This window comes from Ceratotherium simum, chromosome 17 (genome assembly GCF_057802395.1).
Source record: "Ceratotherium simum simum isolate JZ-2026a chromosome 17, ASM5780239v1, whole genome shotgun sequence".
In the NCBI taxonomy this organism is placed as follows: Eukaryota; Metazoa; Chordata; class Mammalia; order Perissodactyla; family Rhinocerotidae; genus Ceratotherium; species Ceratotherium simum.
The window spans coordinates 23,235,933-23,253,848 of record NC_141916.1 but is presented as its reverse complement, the minus strand read 5'-3'; the positions used below and the strand labels follow the sequence as shown (position 1 = coordinate 23,253,848).

General features: G+C 40.4%; 1 protein-coding gene across 2 annotated transcripts in view; it reads left to right on the top strand.

Annotated features, from left to right (window-relative positions):
* The window catches only part of ANO6 (anoctamin 6), a 188,333-nt gene that overhangs the window by 106,897 nt on the left and 63,520 nt on the right, over nt 1–17,916 (top strand). For both annotated transcript variants that reach the window (XM_004428921.3, XM_087442527.1), the window contains 4 exons: nt 7,167–7,232; nt 8,875–9,162; nt 9,374–9,487; nt 12,586–12,701. In XM_004428921.3, the coding sequence (XP_004428978.1) occupies nt 7,167–7,232; nt 8,875–9,162; nt 9,374–9,487; nt 12,586–12,701 (584 nt within the window). The remainder of the gene's footprint in view (nt 1–7,166; nt 7,233–8,874; nt 9,163–9,373; nt 9,488–12,585; nt 12,702–17,916) is intronic.

Below are 17,916 nucleotides of genomic sequence, written 5' to 3'. Positions count from 1 at the left end.
TGTGAATTTAAATTAAGTCCCTATTAAATAATTTATTCCGCTTACCAAACCTTCTTGAGCACATGATATATAACTAATAAATAGCACTTAAAGTAATGAGACAGTAATTTTTTGCACAAATTAAGTGCCTTGACTTATTTCTCATCCATCTTTCTAGGCTTAACAAAGATTGGCAAGTTGGAAAATACAATGACAGTGCCATCAGTACTTTGCCTAACAAAGCTATAAGAGTATTTGAAATTAATCTATGCATGTGTTTCATTAATCCCGACTGATTTATGCTTTGTCATCATTACAGTGTATTCAGTAATTTTACTTCTTAGACATTGCAACCCCTGCTTTTTGTGCTGAAAAAGCTGGGTGACATAAAGAAAATGATAGATATTGGTGTTTACAATCAGTATTATTACTGTATAATTCACGAGCAAATCCTTCCCAACAATGACTTTATTAAGCCAAATGGGATGTGTAATCTAAGGTGCTTAGGGACAGAAAGCTTTCTTAATTATGCCAGCCTGTCCTTTGTGGTTTTGATTGCTTTATTCTTTGTTTCTCTAACAGCTCAAGGAACCTCTTAAAAGAGGTATGAATAAAATTCCAGTTTTTGGAGTGGGATGGGTGCTCCTGTCTTCTTTCACTTTGAACCCCCAGTCCCAGCTATTACAGTATTCAACAGTAATAGAATCACATGCATCTTTTTATGACGTACATAGGTCGTCAATGACTATAGTCACTTTGGTGTTACTAGAAATAAGTAAAAAAAAAGATAGATTCGGGTTGCAATGCCAATGAATGTGCTCCCCTAGTGATAGAGAGCCAGTGAGTTTAGTTTAGTCATTTTGTGCTGCCAAATGCTGATCATAGATTATAAACATAGTTTAGGTTCTTATATGTAAGGTTTTCCAACAAGGCATGTAGATAATTTTTAGTTAAAAATTTTGTGGCATTAGATATTCATTTATTCAACAAATATTTATTGAGCAATGGCTGTGTCAGGCAATATGCAATATTAATTTTCTTTCATTTTTAACATGGAAGACAGCTCTACTCTAATTTTTTTAAATGTCAAGAACACTGTTACTTATCCAAGTGTAAATTCTACGGAGAAGTAAAGATGATGATTTCAAATTAAATAGATTTAAGCAATCTTTTCTTAAGTAAGCAGTCTTTTCCTATATATGCCTGTTTGACAAATATAGCACATATGCTAATTTACTTTAGCTACTTGACAAACCATGAAAACTGGTTTGATCAATTTTAAAATTATTCCCCTAGTTCTTTGTGAATTGCTGTGCCAAAGGAAAATAACAAGAACTGTCGCATTAAAGTAACACCAAGGTGATATATTAACATGTTTAAGCAAATAAAAATGTCCTATCCTTGATTCAACTGTTTAAGTATTTATAGTTACTGGTAAAATAGAGGGCATTATAAACCAACTCCAAGGTCTACCAATTATCTTGAGAGAAATCAGGTAAATACCTGAGGAGTTCTTTGTAAAGAACTAGATCAGAACTAAAATAGGATAAATTAGTTCAACCTTTCTGGAGGGCACTATGGCAATACATATTAAAGAACTTAAAATTGCATACACTCTTTGCTTCTAGGACTTTATCCTGAGGAGGTAATAATGGACGCTCAAAGATTGTTCTACCAGGATTTTCATAATAATGAAAAATTAGAAACAACCTAAATAGCCAACAATTTGAGATTGGTTAAATAAATTACAGTGCATCTCCCTGAGAGAATATTATCAAGCTATTAAAATGAGATTGAAGAGAAGTATTTTTAATGTTTTCTACATCTATGATATTCATGTGTGCCGTATACTCTTATTAGTGACTTCCCTTATTACACACAGAAATGGGGCAAAAGAGGGAGATATAAAGATGTGTTTACATCCTTCAGAGAATGAAAAGGATATCCCTCCATCCAATATCAAAGAAAGTTGTCCAAGGACCAAGATGACTAAGAGGTATAGAAGAGTCAAGAAGAGGGAGGGTTGAGTGACTCAGTGTTAAGATCCATTTCCTGGAGTTCTATAGTAAAGTGGTGTCATGGGTGTCCCACTGGAGGGATTAAGGTGTCATTGTATGCACAGTGTGGAGGCCAAGTGGGTTGGGGTTGCCTATTTTTATTCAGATGTTTGGCATTAAAAGGAGAGGTGAGCCTCTAAGGCCTGCAGGGTAAAGAGGATTGATTTACGTATGTATGTATGAATGAATGAATAAAAGGATAACGATGGCTAACATGTCTACAGGGCTTATGTCAAGCATCATGCTGAGGACATTATACCCATGATCACATTTAATCCTTAAGAAAACCCAGGATGAAGTTATTTCTTATCTCATTTTTGAGATGAAGCCACTGATGCTTGTAGAGTTTATTTGTCCAGTGTCACAGAGCTAGCAAATGGCAGAACCAGGATTTGAGATTTGACTCTGATTCTGACCATTATGCCCAGGAGTAAAAGGAAAACCCAAACTACAAGAGCTAAAGGAAGGGGCAGTTTGTAATTTTATTTATTTATTTATTTTTTCCCCCAAAGCCCCAGTAGATAGTTGTATGTCATAGCTGCACATCCTTCTTAGTTGCTGTATGTGGGACACGGCCTCAGCATGGCCGGAGAAGCGGTGCGTCGGTGCACGCCCGGGATCCGAACCCGGGCCGCCAGCAGCAGAGCGCGCGCACTTAACCGCTAAGCCGCAGGGCCGGCCCAGAAGGGGCAGTTTGATAGACTAAAATCTGGCAGGAGAGAGTCCCATGCAGGTGAGGAGGAGTTACAGCCTCAGGTTAGAAATTCCACAGAGGAGGAACCGTGTCTATCTTGCACTATGCAGCATGGTGCAGTCATGGTTGACACAGCTGATATAACCAAGATAAGAGTAGTTTGTGTTTGGTGTTTTTGATGACAGAACTGCCTTCTGAGGGTGCTGGTTCATTTCTGCTCTCTGAACCGTCCCCCTTTTGTCATCTAGTAATTCAGACTCCAAGGTGTCTGGAAATGACTTCATGTTCTGGATGCCCTGAGCTGTCTGGTGCTAGTACACTCCACAATTAAACTTGCTCTCTTCTCTGTCATATCCTGTAATACCTGTAAGTAAAAGTTCGTGGAACATTTTGGGGGGCTCAGGAAAGGGGAGCCCAGTTGCTGCACTGCATTAATTTGTCTTCCTCAGTCCATTCCCACAGAACAGGCAGCTGTTGATCCGCCATCCACTCAATTTATGCATTCATTCATCAGACATTTATTGCTTATTTATTCTGTTGTTGGCCTGTTCTAAGTGGCAAGGATATCAAGATGAAAAGACAAACATGTCTAGGGGTGGGGATGGTAATTGAAGAGCAGGCAGGGCTGTGGAAGGATTTAATACTTTTTTTTTTTTTTTTGGTGAGGAAGATTGGCCCTAAGCTAACATCTGTTGCCAGTCTTCCTCTTTTTGCTTGGGGAAAATTGTCCCTGAGCTAACATCCGTGCTAGCCCCCCTCTATTTTGTATATGGGACGCCACCACAGCATGGCTTGATGAGCGGTGTGTAGGTCTGCACCCGGTACCTGAACCTGCAAACCCTGGACCACCAAAGCAGAGCGTGCAAACTTAACCACTATGCCACCGGGCTGGCCCCTGGATTTAATACTGTTAAAGATGAGAAACATTTAAGGTGATTGTTGGCTGAGTAAGAGCAATAAAGAGAAGAGAATGGAGAGAAGAAGAGAAGGTATTGCTGAAAGAAGCTCAAGAAGAGATAGGAAAAGGATGCAATCTTCTGACACCAAGAAGAGAGATGGCGTCCAGCTGTTGATAAGTAGACAGAAAGATACCTGCAGGAGTTGACAGTGAGTGGCTGCCATTTTCTCTGTGAGGAAGGAGGCAAGGTCACTCACAGAGTCTGCTGCTCTGGGAATTAGGTGGGTAATGTGAGGAGGACCTTGAAAGTTTGGAACAGCTTCCTGATAGATGAGGAGGGGAGCCAGGAAGGATACGGCTGCACATCATGGTGGGCCTAGCTGTGATGGGAACCGTGAATTTCTAATAAGGCCAGTTAACACAGGTCTGTGATTTCTTTTTACCAGCACTTAATAGTTAACAAAGCCATTAAGCCACAGGAAAAGCTCCTCTTTTGACTGATTCTTCTATACTTCTAACTAGAAGAATATTTGTCTACAAGAACTAAGATCCTTGGGTCTGAGCCTTCACATCTTAACTGAAATTATTCCTGACTGGCTTCTAGAGGATACAGAAGACACAGGCCTGGATCCTGCTTATGACTTGCTAGTGGGTTGCCCCTTGTACAGCCTCAGAGTGAGTCATTGCCCCTGGAGGAGAGGAAGTCACAGTGTCCAGTCTACTCAGAACACCTGCTCCCTCCACCCTACAGTGATTTAGGTTTTAGGCTAACAGGTTTCCCCTAGTTCATGGCTACTCTATCAGTCAGGAGACTTACTAGCAAGTAACAGAGATGAGCTCCAATTTAAGCAGACAAGGAGTTTATCAGAAGAATGTTAGGGAGCTCACAGGTTCTTCAGAATGGTTGGACAAACAAGCCTGGAAACTAGGCTACCAGAAACACTGCCCCAAATCCCACTGCAGAGCCTATCTGGGAGAGAAAGCATGGTTGCTCCCCTGGGCCTAGAGCTGCGGCTGGCACTGCTGGCACCACTGACCAACAGTGGTCCTGGCATACTCCTGCCAAAACCTGTGCTATCTCTGGAACTGGCGTTCACTCTCCCAACCACCCCTGAATGGGTTCTGCTTGGCCTGACTTGTTTGCATCACTAGCTTCTGATTTGGAGTCCAGAGTGAGTGATCTCATTAATAGGGCCGAGCTCGTGTGCCGATAGCTGAACTTCATGGGAGACAAGGAGCTGCAGTGTCTATATTTTTTTCTGCTGTAGTGGACGTGGGCTCTGGTGGCAGTTGAAATGTTGGATGGCCATAAAGAACGACATGTCCATTACAGTGCTATATGAAACACATGAACAAATGTTTCAGTCCTTCTGTATTGGACGAAAGTCTTAGGTCACTGGATGCTGAGTTTCTCTGTAGTTCCTCTCTTGCAGACTATTTTAAATTCTTTGAATCTTCAGCACTTTGCAGGATATTCTCAGAAAATATTCGTAGAATGAATTAATAAGTGTTGAGTATATTCTTTCAACAAACATGTCTTGGGCATATACTCTGTGCCAGGCACTATGTTGAACATTGTTGGCAGGATCAAAAATGCTTGTATGCAATAGTAAAGAAAGAAGCAATCAGGAACAAGGACTCAGCTACCTTGCAAGAATCAAAACATGAGGGTTAGGATCTAGAGTGAAGAAATACTGCTTAAATATGAACTAGGTAGGATGAGTCTGAATCAGCTTCCCAAGTTGAGGTTGGGGATATGGCAGATCAGGGACAGAAAGGGCTGAAAGACTTAGCAGGGTGAATTGCAGAGATGGCCGGGGTGGGAGGCAGGCAGAGTGGACAGTCCCCTGCTGGGAGCAGAGTGGGAAAGTTGCACCTCAAGCTCTCCTGGTTCTCATCTGACTCGGCTATTTCTAGGCAGGTTGCTTGTTCATTTTTAGGGGAGTTGTAGCACTTGCTGGTTTTTCTCTAAGTGACTATTGTATGCTCCAATTGTAGCAAGCAATTAAATGTGTTATATTTGTAAAGCGTAGAACAGTGTCTGGCATGTTGTAAGTCCTATATAACCATTTATTAAATATATAAAATAAAGCAATTTTCTGTTTCTGATACTTCCACAAAATATGTTAGGGATTCCACTTGGTCTCACATTTAGCCAAATGCCAGGTGTATTTTTTCATCTTCTGACCTTTGGCCTTTTTTGTACAGCATCTGCTTTACATTTTTTAGGTGCTTTCTGTATTCTAGGCACTGTCTGTAGCACAGCAGCTCAGCCCTTCCTCTGCCCATTTAGAGTTGGCAAATCATATGGATGGTGCTCCCCAGGCAAAGTGGCCTGACGGCCAGACCCACTGGATTCCCTATGCCTTGATCCAGTAATTCCTTTCTATCTTATCAATTGCTGAAGTTAAAAAAAAAACCTTTAATCCGGCTTTTTCCATGGTCTTCAGTGGGAGAGTTGGTCCCATTCACCTCCTGTTATTACTAGAGATGGAAATTGTAGTTTCTGTGGTTTAAATCATATAATCCTCATGAGAACCTCACAAGGAAACTAACGAGGTTTTCTCCATTCTGCAGATGAGGAAAAGGAGGCCAGGAGAGTTTAAGTTTCCTGCCAGAGGTCAAAGAGCTGATTAGTAATGGCACCAGCATTTGAACACAGGCAGTCTGGTTTTAGAACTTGTGTGCTTAACTCCTATGTCCACTCATTTTCTTCTTTTCATAAAGCGGTATAACTGCTTCATCATTAAAAGCATTCTTTTAAAAGGTCAAAGGAGTGTCCACATTTACATACTTCCCTTACAACTGAGAACACAGCTTGGCATAAGCCTCGCCAGATAGAATTTAATATCAATAAATACAGTATGTTCTATAGCTTTTTAAATGGCCGTGTAGCATGGACAGATATATTATCAATGAATTTGTCCCTTATTTTTGTAGATTTAGATTTTCTTTTGTAGCTTCACAAGCATTTCAATCTTGCAGAGAGAAAAATTCCCTTGAATTTTGTCCAAATTGTCTGTGTCAGTTTATTGAAATTGGTCACGGCATGCAGAGATGAAATATATGCATTCAAAATTGAACCATTTGAATGTCTGGTGTGGAAATAAAATTTTAAAAATCTAGAATGTCAGATCTGGGCTATATAACTCTGGTAAAGGACATCAGCGAATGGGAGTCAAAAAACTTCATTTGTGTGCAAAACCTCTTTGAAGCCAAAAAAAAAAAGTCCTCGGAATTGTGTCAAAGCCAGAGACTTTTGTGCACCTCAAATGGCCAAAGACTCATGGGGACAACCAAAGGCCTTCCAGAGTGCTAAAGGAATCCAGGTATACTCCACGGCCTTCCGTCTGAGGAATCTAACGCCCACTAATCACCAACAGCCAGGGCACCTTCATTGCTTCTGTGCCATTTTAAGCAAATGTCTCTCTTCTTCAGGCTCAAACTGGTTTGTTGTTTATTTTTTCTTAAAAAAAAAACCTTTTTCTGCCCATGGTAAAACTAAAGGCCTAACATATTTCCCAATTTCTTTTGACAGAGAAGAAGACGAGCATATGAGTCGAACCTCATCTGTGATGGTCTGCAGCTGGAAGCAACAAGATCAGTAAGTGTCTGTCTCTTTCCAACCTTTGGTTGACCATTGCTCTGGGGAACCTGCATGTCACTTGGAATGCTGGAATAGCATTTGAAAAATGCAACCCCAGCCACACCTTAGTTGAGAGAGGAGTCAATCAAAATCTGCATTATAGAATGTATGCGGTCATATGTCACTTAACAACAGGGATACATTCTGAGAAATGAGTTGTTAGGCAATTTTGTCGTTGTGTGAACATCATAGAGTGTTCTTACACAAACCTAGATGGTATAGCCTACTACACACCTAGGCTATATGGTACTAATCTTATGGGACCACTGTCATATATGTGTGGTCTGTTTTTGACTGAAACGTTATGTGGGGTGTGACTATATTTGTTTCTGGTGAAAGCAAGCAGATATTTTTTAATAGCCAAAAAAGAGATCATAAATACATGTATAAATCATTGTTTTCTTCTTCTTTTTTTTTTTTTTTTTTTTTATTTATTCATTTTTTTCCCCCCAAAGCCCCAGTAGATAGTTGCATGTCATAGGTTCACATCCTTCTAGTTGCTGTACGTGGGACTCGGCCTCACGTTGGACGGAGAAGTGGTGCCTCGGGGCGCGCCCGGGATCCGAACCCGGGCCGCCAGCATCAGAGCGCGCGCACTTAACCGCTAAGCCACGGAGCCGGCCCTGTTTTCTTCTTTTAAGAACCTTTTTAAAGATTTTTTTTTTACTTAACAAGCAATATTTTACGAAAAAAATGACAAAATGTAGGAATAGTGACAATAAAAATCATCTGTATCTTAATTATCATAAATAATCTTGTAGTCCTTCTAAACTTTTTTTTTGCTCAAATATATACATTTTTCTCTTCCAAAAAGAGGAATTATTATTTCAGTTTTTTAATTTGCTTTTTTCCCTTTAATATATAGTAGATGCATTTCTATATCAATAAATATAATTCTTTGACATCCTTTTTTTTAAAGATTTTATTTATTTATTTATTTTCCTCCAAAGCCCCAGTAGATTGTTGTATGTCATAGTTGCACATCCTTCTAGTTGCTGTATGTGGGACGCGGCCTCAGCATGGCCGGAGAAGCGGTGCGTCGGTGCACACCCGGGATCCGAACCCAGGCCGCCAGCAGCGGAGCACGCACACTTAACCGCTAAGCCACAGGGCCGGCCCTGACATCCTTTTTAATGGCTGCATAACATGATATTGAACAGATATATAATAAACTAAACAGTCCTTTTCTAGGTTTAAGAAATTAAAAAATTATCATTATAATAACACTGCAATGAATATTGTAGTGTTTTTATTTTTAGTCACTAATTTGAATGGAGTGGTGGGCAAATTAACAAGTTTGCTTTTCTTCATTTAAAATATTAGTAATTTTATGAAAGAACTATGATAAGGATTTTAATTACTTTCTCAATGATTTGAACCAAGAAATTATCTTTAAGGCAAAAATTTATACTGGTTTGCAAATCTATTTTTATTATAGCTTCACTTTTACCAGCATCCTGTGTGTGTGTGTGTGTGTGTGTGTGTGTTCACGCATGCATGTGTTTTAACTAGCAGCAACATAAGAAAAATCTATGTGTTTTAAAATTGTGAAAATAGTTGGTTTGATTTCCTAGTTTGTATTTTTATTTTTCCAATATAGGTTTTGGATGACAAGCTTGTATTTGTAAAAGTGCATGCCCCGTGGGAGGTGTTATGTACATATGCTGAGATAATGCACATCAAATTGCCTCTGAAACCCAATGATCTGAAAACCCGGTCCTCAGCCTTCGGTAATTTCAACTGGTTTACCAAAGTCCTCCAAGTGGATGAAAGTATCATCAAGCCAGAGCAAGAGTTTTTCACTGCCCCATTTGAGAAGAACCGGATGAATGATTTTTATATTCATGATAGAGATACCTTCTTCAATCCAGCCACCAGAAGCCGCATTGTAAGTCTAAATCAAATTTAGTTGCTGTCTTGGGGTGATTTGGAACCTGCTGTTGAATAATTAGTGGTTTGGTTTGGTTGGTTTAGTTTTGTTTTTAAAGCTGCCAAAAGAAAGGAAAAGAAATATGCCTACGGATTCCTGTTACAATAGTAAACAACGATTGGTTAGTTACACTGTATAAACCACACATTCTATTTTGGAATCTTTTTAGGTTTACTTCATCCTTTCTCGGGTCAATTATGAAGTGAAGGGCAACGTTAAAAAGTTTGGGATCAACAGACTTGTAAACTCTGGGATCTACAAAGCAGCTTTTCCTCTCCATGATGTAAGTCAAATGGCAAAAATGAAATAAAATACGTAGTGTCTATCCAGTGTTAACAGGGAAGGGCGAATCTTCCTGACCTTAGGTTTCTTCCTCACTAAAATGAAGATAATATATTGCAAGATGACAAACTCATTTAGGGCAGGAACCAGGTTGTATTGTTCACTGCTGAATCCCAGGCATAGATAATGTACTCAGTTTGAGTGAGTGAGTGAATGAATGAATGAATGAACAGTAGCTCTCCCATAGTTAGTGTGCAAAGCAGTGTAGATTAGCAGTTAAGAGCATGGACTCTGGGGCTGAAATGCCTGCTCTGCCACTTTCCAACTGGATGACTGTGTGAAAATCATTTAGCTTCTCTGTTCCTTAATTTCCTCATCAGTAAAATGAAGATAATAATAGTACCTACCTCATAAAGTTGTGAGGATTAAGTAATCCATGTCAAATGTTAGAACAGTCCCTGGCATATAATAAGTGATATATATGTGTTAGCTATTTCCATAATTACTGACAGATGTTATTATCAACCAGAAAAGTATTAGTTCTTTGTAAGCAAAATATATATTAGACCTTCTCATTTATCATTTTCTGTAATTCAGACTTTTTCCTCCCTGAAGTACCCTTTTCAAACTGTGCCCTGGAATATCACAGGGCTTTTAAAAAGGCATCTGTCAGGGTCCTTGTCACAATGGCAATATGGCAGTGTTGACATTTTTTCAAGACTACGTTCTGAGATGACAGCAACTCCTCAAATTCAAGAGCACTTCTCTAGCCGATAATATCTCTCATGAAATGAAATTTTTAAAATGTGACTGCTTCAGATCCTTAATGATTCCATAAATGCAGGGATGTTATATCTAAGCTCTTTAAATAAATTCTGTCATTGAAATAAATTAAATACTACATTATATTGCACTGTTATTTTGTTACGTTCACTATCAATTTATCTGAATCCCTAAGTCCAAAGAAAGTAGAGACTGAGATTGATAATTGCTACTGTGTGGTACATGGATTTGTGGATGAAGACAATATTGAAATGTACTGTATAAGAGAATAAAACTAGGACACTAAACAGCTGCTTGATACACATGCATTAATGGAAGACAGGAAGCTGGGCGGAGAAGCAGACGCTGAGATTCCTGGCTGAGAAAACCAGCGTAGCAGTCCGGCCTGACAGTCTGTGTGTTCTATATTTGTGCCCCAGCAAAATTAGCAATTATAGCATGACATGAACTCTGGGGACACTAGCAAATAGCTGTCACGACTGTTCATCTGGGATGCCAAGGTTCTATAGGATTCAGTTGGAATCTGCCTGTGCTCAGTTCTTGGCCTCTAAAGCCTCTTGTAATTGCAGTGATCCCACATCTAGGCTGAGGAATGATCTCGTGTAGTATTTGGGAAGGGAGGTGAGTGGAAGTCAGGACCCATGTTAAGGCTTGGCTGGGTGATAATCTGATTCTAGTAAAGGAGGAAGGAAAATGAATCAGGTGAGAAGAAGGGTGACTGAATTTAAGCAGAGGCAGGAAGTTTTGTTTCTTGAATAAGCTATGTGTATAACATGATGTCAAGCTTCTTTGTTGTTTATATTCTACATGTTGTCACAGAATAATTGCTGAACTGGGGGACAAAGAAGCCTGGGTTTTAGCATTGACCCTGCTGCTAACCAGTTAAGGCCCTGGTTTCCCCGGTTGTCCATGGAGGGAGCTGGACTATTAGGTGTTCCTCCGTTGTGGCAGTTTTGGCACTTGAGCAGCCCAATTTTTCGTTATTTAGGACTGGCCCACTTATAGGACATTAAGCATCCCTAGGGCTCCCACTAAGTACCAAGTACCTGTTTCCCAGGATTGTACCAACCAAGCATTCCTCCCCACGCACATTCACAGATAGCTCTCATGGGGTTAGTAATACCCCTGGTTGAGAATCAGTAAAAATTACATGGTAGGGGCTGGCCCGGTGGTGCAAGTGGTTAAGTGTGTGCACTCCGCTGTGGCGGCCCGGGGTTCACCAGTTCGGATGCCGGGCACGCCCTGACGCACCGCTTAGCAAGCCATGCTGTGGTGGCGTCCCATATAAAGTGGAGGAAGATGGGCACAGTTGTTAGCTGTTATCAGAGGTTCGGGGATTCGATCGGAGACGTAAAAGACACTTTCCACTCCAAACAAATGGGCTGAAGGTATATTTTATTATATAGAGGATAGTAAAGGTGACAGTCTGCAAACAGATCAAATAGGTCAAATATTAAGAGGAAAAAACATCAGCCCGACTGGAAAGGGAAAACACCCACATCGGCTGAAGAGAAATGACACAAATCAACCGGAAAGAGAAACACCAGGTTAACCGAAAAGAGAACACATCAAATCAATTACTTCATATCAAATCAATTACTCACAACATCCACGCCCCACTGCCGGGAGAGTCCTGTCAATCGACACGGCTGGGCAAGGATCACACGTCCTGGGCAAGGTGTCCCTTCCACAGGTGGAACTCTCACCCGGTCTCAGTTTCTAGCAGTTTTTATACCATCAGTAATTTTTAGAGTAAGCAACTACAGAGTTTGCAGAGCAAGCATTTAGTGTTCCCATGCACAAATGGTTATCAGTGGCGTACGTGCACTGAGCCCCCTGGCTAACGTCCCAGCCCAGTAGTTGCGTACGTGCATTGTTCTCTTTGGTTATCGTCCTAGCCCGGCACAGATGGCCAGTCCATCCCGTGCTACGACGCTCCAAGAGCCTTGAAATGTTACAACTTGCAACTCCCTCCGTGAGAGAAGGGCCAGTTCCCACCACGCAGAAAGCAGCCTTGTATTTCTTTTTTGTGCTGGTGGCTGTAGGTCAATGGAGCGGCCAAACATGGCTGTACTCATGTCAAGACATTAGCCCAGGGCCAGTCTTCCTCAGCAAAAAGAGAGGAGGATTGGCAGATGTTAGCACAGGGCAACACAAAAAACAAACACACAAAAAATTACACAGTATTTCCTTCCCTTTTAGCAAATGAGGGCCCCTTATTCACAAATGACTGTGAAGTGTTAGTATCACATTTAATAAACAGATTTGTGAATACATAGTGATTGGGTTGCTCACTTGTTTGCTTCTGCTTCCCAGTGCAACTTTGGCCGTCCATCAGAGGATCTCGGCTGCCCTAATGAACGGTACCTTCTGTACAGGGAATGGGCTCATCCTCGAAGCATATACAAAAAGCAGCCGTTGGATCTTATCAGGTGAGTTGGTGTGGAGGGCGCTCCAGTGGGAAGGGCTGAGGGTTGCCCTCATGGCATCTAAATTTGACAGTACTCAAAGAGTATTGCCAACCGGGGAAGCTCACTCAAACCTCTGATCTTCGTTGTCCAGGGTTTTTATCAAGGCTTCGTTACTAGACATGATTGATTGAGTCACTGCTCTCATGGCTCAGTCTCTAGCCCCTTCTTCTCCCAGAAGTCGCTCCAATATCACATGGCTAAAAGCCCCAACCTTCTAATCACGTGGGTGGTCTTTCTGGCGTGGCTAGCCTCCATCTTGAGTCATCCCATTAGCACAAACCATTTAAGAGTCCACCATGAATAACAAAGACGCTCCTACATTGGAAAATTCCAAGGGTTTAGAGATTACCTCCCAGGAATTGGGACTATAGACCCACCAAATTCTTCATTACACAGGAGTAAATGTTAGATTTAGCTTAAGTGGTATGTTAAGAGATATAAATTTTCACTGCTTTTCTGTATCTGCTGTTTGATATTATTTCACTGTATCATGTGTATATAATGTCTAGCTCGGCATTTCCCTTCTCAAAGCACCAATGTCGGCTGCTCTCCAGAAGCTTATGATGTTTGGGCAAGGCTGCTGGAGAGAGACCAAGAACAACCAACCAAACAAACAAATAAAAATGAGCAAACAAATGAGTAAACAAAGTTTTTGATTGAAATGAAATTTTCGTAACACAGTGATGAGATGGAGGGTGGGGGGGTGGGAAGTGCGTCAAGAAAGTTATCCTTGAGTAGGTGACATATGAGCTGAGACCTGGAGAGTAAAAAGGGGCCAGTACTTTGAGGATTTGTAAGAAGTCATTCGAGGAATAGAGGCAGCTTGTACAATGGTTCTGAGGCACAAATACATTTGGCAAGTTTGAGGAAACATTGAAGACCAGTGCTAATGTGAAAGAGAATGATGAGACACAAGGTTAGAAAGGGTGTCTGGAGCACAGAAGGGAGTTTAGACTTGAAGTGCAATGAGAATCAGTTGTAATAGTTCAAGCATTCCCATTTTGCAAAGATAGTGTGGAGAATGGATAATAGGGGGGCACAGGAAGTGGGGAGATGGTAAGAGGCTATTAGAGTGGGCCAGAGGAGAGATTGTGGGAACAAATTTGGAATGTGTCTTAGGAGCAGAGTTGACAGGACTTGGTTGTGGATTGGATGTGGAGGGTGAGAAGAGGAGAGTCAAGGCATCCCCAAGTCAGCCTGGAGCCAAGTGCCTGTTCTTTCTACAATAGCTCAGTGCCCCATGCAGGTGCCCATGTACTTGGGGATGTCTCTTAATCTGAAAAGTGAGCGTTTTAAAACACTGAATAATTTCTGTTTTGCTTTGATTTACATTTTATTATGGGAAATTTCAAACTTATACAAAAGTAGAGAGAATAGTACAACAAACTTGCATATATCTGTCACCCAGCTCCAAAAATTATAAACTCATAGCCAGTCTTGTTTCATCTTTATCTCTGCCTCCTTCCCTTCTCCTCCACTGGATCATTTTGAAGAAAATCTCAAATATCATATCATTTCATTAGTAAAATGACAAGATATTTTTTTTTTAGTGAGGAAGATCAGCTAACATCTGGTGCCAATCCTCCTCTTTTTTTTGCCAAGGAAGACTGGCCCTGAGCTAACATCTGTGCCCATCTTCCTCTACTTTATATGGGACACCGCCACAGCATGGCGTGACATGCAGTGCGTTGGTGCATGCCCGGGATCCGAACCCACGAACCCCAGGCTGCTGAAGTGGCATGCACGCACTTAACCACTTGCGCCACCAGGCAGGCCCCACAAGATATCTTTTACGTACAACCAGAATACTCTTTTTTATGTGAGGAAGGGCAGCCCTGAGATAACATCCATGCCAATCCTCCTCTTTAGCTGAGGAAGACTGGCCGTGGGCTAACATCTCTGTCCATCTTCCTCCACTTTTATGTGGGACGCCGCCACAGCGTGGCTTGACAAGTGGTGCGTCGGTGCACGCCCGGGATCTGAACCGGGCCGCCAGCAGCAGAGCGCGTGCACTTAACCACTATGCCATGGGGCTGGCCCCCAGAATACTCTTTTTTAAAAAAAGTCGCATCATAATCAGTGTTCACATTTCCTTGATTGTCACAAAAAAATATTTTTTGATAGGTTTTTGGTTCAAATCCAAGCAAGGTCCAGATGTTGCAACTAACATATCTCTCGAATGTCTTCTAATCTGTAATTTCCCGTTTCTTTCTTGTTTTCCTTGCAATTGTGAGAGCTTTTTCCATTCTCTATTTTGCTTATTTCGTTCTCCTCTATTGTGGTGTTAGACTTATTCCTCTGTCGTGGGTATTTGCTTTAGCTAAGTAATTTTTTTTTATTGAGGTAACATTGCTTTACAACATTATATAAATTCAGGTGTACATCATTGTGTTTTGACTTCTGTATAGACTACATCGTGTTCACCACCAAAAATCTAGTTTCCATTCATCACCATCCAAATGTGGCCCTTTACCCCTTTCACCCAACCCTTAACGCCATTCCTCTCTGGTAACCACCAATCTGCTCTTTGTATCTATGTGTTTGTTGTTGTTGTTTTATCTTCCACATGTGAGTTAAATCATACCGTATTTGTCTTTCTCTGTCTGACTTATTTTGCTTAGCATAATACCCTCAAAGTCCATCCATGTTATCGTAAATCCTCAGGGAAGGGAAACAAAAGAAAAAATAAATTCGGACTACATCAAACTAAAAAGATTCTGCACAGCAAAGGAAATCATTAGCAAAATGAAAAGACAACCTACTGATTGGGAAAAGCTATTTGCAAATCATATATTTGATAAGAGGTTAATATCTAGAATATATAAAGAACTCAGACAACTCAACAACAACAAAAAACAACCTGATTGAAAAATGGGCAGAGGATGTGAACATATGTTTTTCCAAAGAAAACATACAGATGGCCAACAGACACATATTCAATATCACTAATTATTAGGGAAATGCAAATCCAAACCACAATGAGATATCATGCACCTCATGCCCATCAGAATGTCTCTTATTAAAAAGACAAGAAATAACAAGTGTTAGAGAAAAGGAAACCGTTGTACACTGCCGGTGGGACTGTAAATTGGTGCAGCCACTATGGAAAACAATATGGAGATTCCTCAAAAAATTAAAAATAGAGCTACCATATGATCCAGCTATTCCACTTCTGGGTATTTATCCAAATAACACTAATTCGAAAAGATATATACACCCCTGTGTTCTTTGCAGCATTATTCACAATAGCCAAGACTGGGAAGCAACCTAAGTGCCCATCAGCAAATGAATGGATAAAGAAAATGTGGCATATATATACAATGTAATACTACTCAGCCATAAAAAAAATTAGCTAAGTAATTTGATCCTCACCTAAAAGCCTGATCTGATTGAGGTTTGACTTTGTGCAAGAATAGTTGATTTGTGGAGTTTTGTACTTCAGTCAGAAGGTACATAATGTCCAGTTGTCTCTCTCTTTTGTGATGATAGCAGGCATTAATGATTGTTGCCTAGATTTATTATTTCATAAGAGATTTTATTTCATTATTACATTTGGTCATATTCTGATTTCCTCCTTCATTTACTGGCTAGATTACAATCATGAAGAGGCACTTTCTATCATTAACTCTGGTTATCCTGTAGAATAAAATTTTAAAAGAGGATGTTTGTATATATGTAAATGTTGGAAGTTGACATTCATGTGAGGTTTTCCTTTTATTTCCTTTTATGTTAAAGCTATAGCATCTGATGACAGTGTGATGCATTTGATGGGTTCTTAATCATTCTATATGGGTTGGTGGTTTTTTTTTTTTTTTTGGTAAAGAAAACAATTCCCCAATATTTTGAGTACTTTTTGCTAAGGAAAACACGTTTAATTATTCCCTGTCCTTGGTCCACATGTTCCCTTCGTTGCTTCACACTAGTAACCCCTTGAGCATTCAGGGTGTGAAACCTTCATCTGTGGTTTCCAGAGATTACCAGAGGGAAAATGAACTCTTTCCCCAAAAGTAAACCAAACAAAGCAGAAAGAGCAATCTGGAGGAAACAGACTTGGCACAGAAAAAAAAAAAGAAACGAAAAGTTTCCCAAAAAACTCCCTCAGAATGATGAGAAGATATGGTAGCCACAAGACAAGGACATGATTCTATAAAAAAGGATCATTGAGAATAAAATGTGGCTCTTAGAAATTAAAAATGTGATGGAACAGAAAAACCCCAACAACAATGTTGGAAAATGAAGTTGAATAAATTGTGCACAACATAGAGAAAAATTTAAAGAAGATAGGAAATAAAAGGCGGAAAAGATAAAGATTAGAAGATCAGTCCAGGAGGTGAAATGAACAAATAATAGGAGTGCTAGAAACAAGAACAGGGAAAATGTAAGGAGGAAACCAGAGAAATACTTCCAGAGAAGTATCTGAAGCACTGTACTGAACAACTGAACGCCATGAGTCTCCAGAGGGAAGGAGCCTTATTGAGTGCTCCCAAAGAATGAAAATAGAGCCATCAGGCCACGACAACATGACATCTCAGAACACTAGAGACAGAGAGAAGATCATATGAGCCTCCAGAAAGAAAACAGGCTTCATATGAAGGAGCAAGATGCAGAGCACCATTGAACTTTTTGACAATACTGCAAGGTAGAAGAAAAGAGAGCAATAACTTCAAATTTCTGAGGGAGGTGATTTTTTCAATTTACGATTCCATATATGGCCAAACTGCTAATTAAGTGTGAGGAATTTTCACAGTTTTAAATACGCAAGGTGTAATGGAGGAGGTACACCCCCAAGAAAGAGAAAGCCATGGAATCAGTAAACAGATTACCAACGTGAGAGAGGGACCAAGAGATGCCAGATGACAGCTCTGTGGCAGGGCCAGCAAGTCATTAATCCAGGTTGGAGGAGACCTGAAGGGATTTATTCAAGGAGATAAAATTGATAGACTACCTCATGTGTTAGAAGGTACCCAAAAAGTTACACATTGGGGGAGGGTCTGGATTTGAACTGTTGATAAGCACATGGAAAACTAAGCAATGAATCACCAAGACAGTTACCAACTCCAGGAGAAACCAAATACTGGGCAGGAAAGAAAAAGTAAGCAGATCAGACGATTTGATTCAGCTGTGAATAGTCTTTACAGAATCATAATAATGTAAAGCCAAGGATATTGATCTAATG